Source organism: Nanorana parkeri, unplaced genomic scaffold (assembly GCF_000935625.1).
Source record: "Nanorana parkeri isolate BGI_ZX_2015 unplaced genomic scaffold, ASM93562v1 scaffold1915, whole genome shotgun sequence".
NCBI classification, from domain to species: domain Eukaryota; kingdom Metazoa; phylum Chordata; class Amphibia; order Anura; family Dicroglossidae; genus Nanorana; species Nanorana parkeri.
Window position 1 is genome coordinate 258,177 of NW_017308183.1, and position 7,704 is coordinate 265,880.

Here is a 7,704-nt window from a genome sequence, read left to right on the forward strand (position 1 = left end):
AATCTAATAATAATAATAAAAAAATGTTAAAAGTCCCCCGCGAGCACGCACATCGCCATGTAAACATGTGTCGGGTGCGTCTACGTATGAAAACGACGAACGCGCTACACATGTTGGGTATCGCCGCGTACGCCGGATTGAGAGCAATAATTCCAGGGCCAGTATTTTGGGGTATCTCTAAACTGATGACCTGTGGGGGTTTTTAAAGCGTATTCTATGGACTTTTTGGGGTACTGGAGTTTTTCGCCGTTTCACGGACGCATGCAATTTTTAACCTGGGCATGTTGGGTATCGTTTTACTCGGTGTAACCTCATGTTTTATATTTAAACAAATTGGTATTTTGTTGTGTTTTGGGGCATTTAATTAAATTTGTCACTACATTTTGGGGTTTAATAAGGAGTTGCGCTAATATTGCGCAACATAAAAATTTGCAACTACCACCATTATATTGTATAGGGTCTTGGCATTCAGAAAATATATAATGTGTGGGGGTTTAAGTCATTTTGAGGCCTAAAATGTGAAATATAACATGGGTGCAAAAAATGAACAAAAGGCCTCAGTCATGAAGGGGTTAAAAAGCGAGCCAACTACGGATCCACAAATGTGCAAGATGGTGCAAGCTTTCACACAGAGGGAGGCTCCACAGTGGGCTCAGGAGACTAGGGCTTCAAAAAAATCTTTCATCCACCGGAGAAGGGCAGTTGTCAGATTACCGACCCTTATCCGAAGCACCTGAAGGTGACATTAGGGGGTCCTAGAGACCCCTAATGTCTCCATAAAGAGGACCTGTCAGTGTGCCTTTGCTATTATATAGGGGGATTGTTATCCCCCTATATAATAGCAATAACAATAAGTGCAAAAATAAACAAATAATAATAAAATATATACAACACCAAAAGAAAGCTCTATCTGTCCCCAAAAAAGGGTATAAAATTAATTTCAGTACAGTGTTGCATGACGGAATAAATGTCAGTCAAAGTACCGCAGCGCTGAATACTGAAAAATGGCCTGGATGGGAAGGGGGTTTAACACCGCGGATGTCAACTGGTTAAGGAACACCATGTCTTCGAAGGGCAAATCAGAATTTTTTTTTACATCTTGGACAGGGACCCATCCAGTTTAGGGCATTTCTCGGAGACTCCAGTCTTCTTCCTTAAAGTGATATTAAAGCCTTCTTTGTAAAAAAAAAAAAATGTTTCCTACAAGAAGACCCACCTATGATTGAGGCTCTTGCCGTTTCTCTTTCAAAGTTTTTAACTTCTCGTTTTCAAGTGGGTCCCCGCAGTAATCTTCCCCCTGCACGGGTGCCTCCATCGGCTAATGCAGGCACCCGAGGGCGCTTGTGCCTGCAGTAGCTATGTGCGTCCATAGACACACGCAGCCCTGTGGCAGGCCACGCTCCTCCTCTCCGCCCAACAGTTTGATTGATGGCAGAAGGAGCCTATGGCTCCTTTGCCAACAGTATCCTCCCCCCGCAACCAGGAAGTTCAGGGAAAGGAGGATCACTTCAGGACCGGCGGCGGGGACGAGTGTCCCTGACAGGTACGTGTGGTGGGGACTGGGGAAGAAAAAAAGCTACTGGGCCGTTTTTACCCTAATCCAGATAATGCAGGTAAAAAATCCGACCCTTTTTTGACTGCAAGCACTTGTACAATCTATCATGGAATACAGGATCCACCTGATCTTCTTTTAGTCCCAGGCTATCCAAGAATGCCTTGAGTAGCTCATTTATTATTGGAGAGAGGAATACCTATTGGATTTGATTTCCCCTTCCTCTCCAGAGTCTTCATACCCCCCTCCTCAGAGTCTATGAACAAGACTGAATCATTATTGGCTCAATCAAAACTAGTACCGCTTTCCGAATAAGCAGCTGGAAGATTTAAAGCTGCAGATGGGACCTGGCAAGGGGGAGCAGGACGCTGGAAGGCCTGCATAGTCTTGAATGATAGAGCAAAATGACTGAAAGGGGGTTACCATTTCCTCTCTCATGCAATCTAATAGGCCTTTGAACATTCCTGTTGATTCCTCTGTTATTAGCTTTCCCAGGCAAGACAAAGCATCTTTTTGTACGAGGAGACAAGTTTAGCGTTACAAGAGGCACAACTTTTGCTCTTCGAATGCGTGCTGAGAGGGGTTGGCAAAGAAAAGAGGACAACATATGCACAGCTCACCTGGAAATTGGGTCCCAAGGGAGAAAACCAAGGGGAGGCATGAGCGAAGAGTCAACCGGAAAACTCTGCTGGAGTCGTGACACAGAAGGATGGTTGCCACTCCAAAAGGGGGAACCTCAGGGCTCTGACCCATCTGAGTCACCTTAAAAAAAAGGACAGGTGGGGGGACTGTCCTGGGTTACCCCCCGCACAAGCGTAACCCCAGGATCGCTGTCCCTGCTGACTGGGATCGCATGATGCAGAAGGCCCCTGCTACTAGCACGCACGCCTTTACAGAAAATAACAAACGCTGCGATGCTCCTGTTAGGCAGAAGGAAACACAAAAAACTGAGGTATGCTGCTGTTCTCTTTTTATTTTGTGTGGATGATGTGTTTCCTGTTTCAGGAGGGAGGAGCCTCTCTCTCAGATGCTGTCCTGGTTAGATGACTTGAGCAACATAAAATTAAAAGAAAAAAATAAATAAAGATTCCCAGCAGAGAGCTAGGTCCATACTGCTCATCGTTAGGCAAAAAATTGAGATGCCTCTAACAAGTGGGGGTTTGAGCGGCCAGCAGGGGCCGCCCCCAGGGCTGTGCTTTGTTATTTATTCTGCCGAGCGTCTTACTCCTACAGGTAGCGGTATAACCCTTCCAGTAGATGAAAATTCAGCTGTGTCCTTCAATGAACAGAAGATAAATATTTTAAAATATTTTGTATACATAAACTTTTTGCTGGAAAGTTAAGCAATGTCTTCCAAGGCCTTTACATATTTATTCCCATAATATACTGAGTTTTTTGTGCTTTGTCTAGAGTTCCCCCTTTACACTGTTACCATACTTGGCAGGTTCACATTTTCATTCAATTTTTATTTTTTTTACCGTCTCGATTAGTTTCCGGTTTTCAATGAGCTGCCTCTTGTCTTTGATCTCATTGGATGCTACCCATGTCTTTATTTGGTCCCGCAATCGCTGTTAATAAGTATATGAATATATTCAGTAAGTAAGAAAACAAACATCAAAAACTGTCTCAAAAAGAAAATCATGCATATATAGCATATAGTACAAAGAAAATAGACAGACACTCTCATATGTTGCCTCTAGAGCACAAAGCTCCCAATTAAAATATAGCATTGCCTGTCCTTCAGACTATGGGCACCTAGTAGGTTAATATTAAAGGAAATCTGCCTGTAAAAAGAAAGCATTTAGATATTTAGGTCTCTAATTAAATTAACATTGCGCTAAGGTTGTCAGGATCTTGAGTAATGTTACAATAGAAAATTAACTGCTCTATTATTGCAGCTATTTAGAATAATAACCTGCACTACTTACAGCTTTAACTTCTATTCTGCTATAAAAAGTTTTCATCCTTCGTGGATGAGATTTTAAAATACATTTCCTGATGGTCTCCTGATGTAGTAGGCTAAAGGATGTTCTGTGAAACGCGCTGCATTATCCCCATTGTACTGGAAATACAGGCATCTATAGTTATATTTGATACCAACTGTACGTACAAAACTATGTATGATACCGAACTTGATGGTATCTATGTGCTGTAATGAGAAAGCACAAAAAAACAGGGGTTTCATATTGATATCACTGTATAATAGTAAAAACAATTAAAAAAAACTAAAATCGAGTACACACACACACACATATATATGTGTGTGTATGGGTGTGTGTGTGTTATATTATACATACTGCATTGTGCCAAGTGTAAAGTTTGGTGGAGGGGGGGATTATGGTGTGGGGTTGTTTTTCAGGAGTTGGGGTTGGCCCCTTCGTTCCAGTGAAGGGAACTCTTAAGGCATCAGCACATAAACTTTGTGGAAACAGTTTGGGAATGGCCCCTACCTGTTCCAACATGACTGCGCACCAGTGCACAAAGCAAGGTCCATAAAGACATGGGTAAGCAAGTTTGTGGTGGAGGAACTTGACTGGGCTGCACAGAGTCCTGACATCAGCCCGATAGAACACCTTTGGGATGAATTAGAGCGAGCCAGGCCTTCTCGTCCAACAGCAGTATCTGACCTCGCAATGCGCTTCTGGAGGAATGGTCAAACATTCCCATAGACACACTCCTAAAGCTTGTAGACAGCCTTCCCAGTAGAGTTGAAGCTGTTATAGTGGCAAAGGGTGGGCCAACTCAATATTGAACCCTATGGACTAAGACTGTGACGCCATTAAAGTTCATGTGCGTGTAAAGGCAGGCGTCCCAATACTTTTGGCAATATAGTGTATACATATACATACAGTATCTATCTTTATAATTGTTTGCCTATTCACAGCCTACCGCCCTTAATTCATAAATATGAATCATTTAACCCCTTCATGACGGGAGACGTACACTTTGTGCCTATATGACTGGCCACATACACTGTACGTGACGAGTTATATCAGGCTCTATAATGCCGGTAACTGCTCATTCTCAGCGGTTACCAGTCATTAATGAATGCCTCAGTATTGAGGCATTCATTGATGAAATAGTTAAGCTTTTGTAAAAGCTTATTTCTTTCATTAATGAAAGAATGAAGCCGTTACATGCAAATACGGGAGCGCTAAATAGCGCTCCGGTATTTGACAGCTGAAAATAGCAGAGAGGCAGCAGAGTGACTCACCTCCCTGCTATTTGTTTTGACAGCTCCATAGACTGGCCCGATGTTTATGAAGCTATGTGATACATCTCAAGCAAAGAGATACAATGTATCTCTTTGCTTGAAATGTATCATTTCTGATCGTCTAGGCACGATCAAAGAGCTTTAGTGAGATCTGAATCTGACATGCTGTCAGGATCAGTCTCTATGGTTATTATTAGCTGTTCCTAAGTTTGGAGCAGCCTAATAGCCACAAAAAATGTTTAAAGTTAATTTATCAAGCAGTCATAGTGACTGCTTGATATAAACCTGACAAAAAAAAAGTTTGTTTTTTTAACTTTTTTTTTCAAAGTATAAAAAAATAAAGTGTAAAACAAAATGAGGAAAATGAAAAATTATATATAAATATATTTTTATACTATAATTATTATAAAACATTTTTTAAAAAAATAATCAAAACTTGTGAAAAAAGTGTTTTCTTCTAGTTTTTTTCCTCATTTTTTATATTTGATTAAAACTAAGTGAGGCGTTAGGTACATGTTTGATATAATTATATAGCCCTATCTGTCCTCTAAAAAACAATATATCATATGTGTGGGTACATTTAGTAAGAAAGTATATTACTGCTGTGGAAGAATCATACAACAAAAATGTAAAAAGCGTGTCAGTCATTTATGAACAGAAACTGAAAACTAGCTCAGTCATGAAGGGGTTAAACAGCAAGTTCTAATAATTGCATATACTTGCAGTACATATAGATTACATAGCAGTGTTAATCCCCAGGGCTTGCGGCTGTAGAATTTACCAACGTGTTTCGCTTAAATAAGCTTAGTCAGGGGGTTTATATATGGCAACCTTTTGGTATAGAAAACATTTGTCAATATAAACATATGTTGACCTTATTTATCATTGTAATTTCCTAGTTTTTAGAGATACAATTAATTTGAATAACTTACAAAGAAAACAGTAAACAACTGTCACCGGAGATCTGGAACAGCATCAGTTAAGGACTACGGCTGTGCAAAGGACTGTTATTTGAAATCATGTGTGTCGCTCATACAGTTTTCATGGTATCCGATTTACCTCACTCCTTTTTCCCAATTACTTTGCCACTGATGTTGTCTTGTTTGGACTTTGTTCTTGTATATAGATACATAGCTCATCATTCTTAAATTGATCCTTTTGCAGGGTTACCCCTTTCCTGCGGATATCTGGTGGTTCTGATTCCTGGATATTCACCTCTCTATGGTCCCAGGTGATGCATTGTACCTACTCCTCTCTGGGGACCTCTCCATATAGCTGGCCTTTGCACAGCAGTAGTCCTCAACTGATACTCTTCCAGATCTCTGTAGACAGTTGTTTACAGTTTTTTTTTTTTTTTGTAGGTTAATCGAATTAATTTAATCTATGAAAATTAGCAAAAACTAGGAAACTACAATGATAAATAAGGTAAACATATGTTTATATTGACAAATGGTTTCTATACCAAAAGGTTGCCAAATATTAATCCCCAGACGATATTTTATCTTTGCAATGACTATATATGTGGTGAATATTGTACTTATATCTATGTACTCGATTTTATTTTTTCTATTGTATAAATGTTTGAACTATAAACATGCAGTGATATCAATTCCTCATATGAACCCCTATTTTTTGTGCTTTCTCATGAACTATATTTAAAGAGGGACGAGATCATGTATACCCAAGTTGTGCTTGTCAGTCTACGTTAGGAAGGGTGATAAATTGTTGAATTATCTATGTGATGTAGCTGGTCCAGTATATGCTGGAGTTAGCACTCAGTGTTTGCTATGAAATTGTTATCTGACGATATACTGCATCAACACTGTAAATGTTTTTACAGAAATATTTTAATAATGAATAAAATTGGACTGAATCAATTCATATGTCATTGTTGTACCATTAAATTCTGATTTTAGATTTGTTATGTTTACATAATTTGGAAGTGGTACTTGGGCCCACCATTCAATATACACCTAAGTACTGCTCTGGAGCTGGTAAAATGAAACAAAGTGCCAGAATTGCCAAGCATCCAGTGCTGAATGAATACTCCGCATCTGCAACATATATTTGTAAAGTACACTATTTTTGCACAACTTCAGTTTGAACACTAATCTTACTTCACATGTTCTAGATCTGTGCATTACATGATGTGTGAACAGATAAAAACAAACCTGTAGTTTCTTTATCTCCTTCTTCAAATCTGCTTCATATTTTTCTTTCTGGTTTGCATTTGCTGCATTGTGTAGCTATTTGAGAAAAAGGATTGTGAATCACTGTTATTATTCACTGAAAATGGATGATACTGAAAAACAATGTCATAAATAATCTACATATGACAAATAATCAGCACCCTGACATGCAAACCCAACAGCATATCTATATTGTGTAAATAGCATGCCCCAATTCTGATGCAAAATATCACATTATACAAACACCATGTATTTCCACCTTTGCAGTCAAACTTAAGCTATATGTTTATTATTCGTTCCCATTCACACAGCATACTTAAATATGTTTTTAAAATATATTTGTTACCCTTTTAGTTTTTTCTTTGGAGATGGATTATACATAGTATCCTAAAGGCAGCATCCAATGCTTTAAAAAAAAAAGCATGGAGATTGTCAGAACTTTTGATATAAAAGATGTATGAAATTAACCTCCTGCCGTCCGCCCGTTAAGAAAAAACGGACGGACAGCAGATTCGCATCAGCGGGTTGCCGTTTCCAGACAGCATGTTTCCTGCGCGCACGGGCAGGAAAGACCCGCTCGTTTTTACAGCCGTTAACGGCTGTTTCACTACAAGCTAGTGAGAAGAAGCTGATGAAGCAGATCTTTGCTTCATCTGCTTCTTTTGGGGTCCCCAGGTGACATTAGGCGACTATATATGCCTTCGCTAATATATAGGGGGATTGAATCCCCCTATGTAATAGCAATAACA

At 39.5% G+C, this 7,704-nt stretch overlaps 1 protein-coding gene across 1 annotated transcript in view; it reads right to left on the reverse strand.

The window, feature by feature from the left end:
- Positions 1 to 7,012, reverse strand: part of CNOT3 (CCR4-NOT transcription complex subunit 3) — a gene marked incomplete at its 5' end in the record, with an annotated part of 216,828 nt that extends 209,816 nt beyond the window's left edge. The window contains 2 exons of the mRNA XM_018572047.1: positions 3,031 to 3,120; positions 6,938 to 7,012. Of these exons, the coding sequence (XP_018427549.1) occupies positions 3,031 to 3,120; positions 6,938 to 7,012 (165 nt within the window). The remainder of the gene's footprint in view (positions 1 to 3,030; positions 3,121 to 6,937) is intronic.
- Between the last annotated feature and the right edge of the window lie 692 nt (positions 7,013 to 7,704).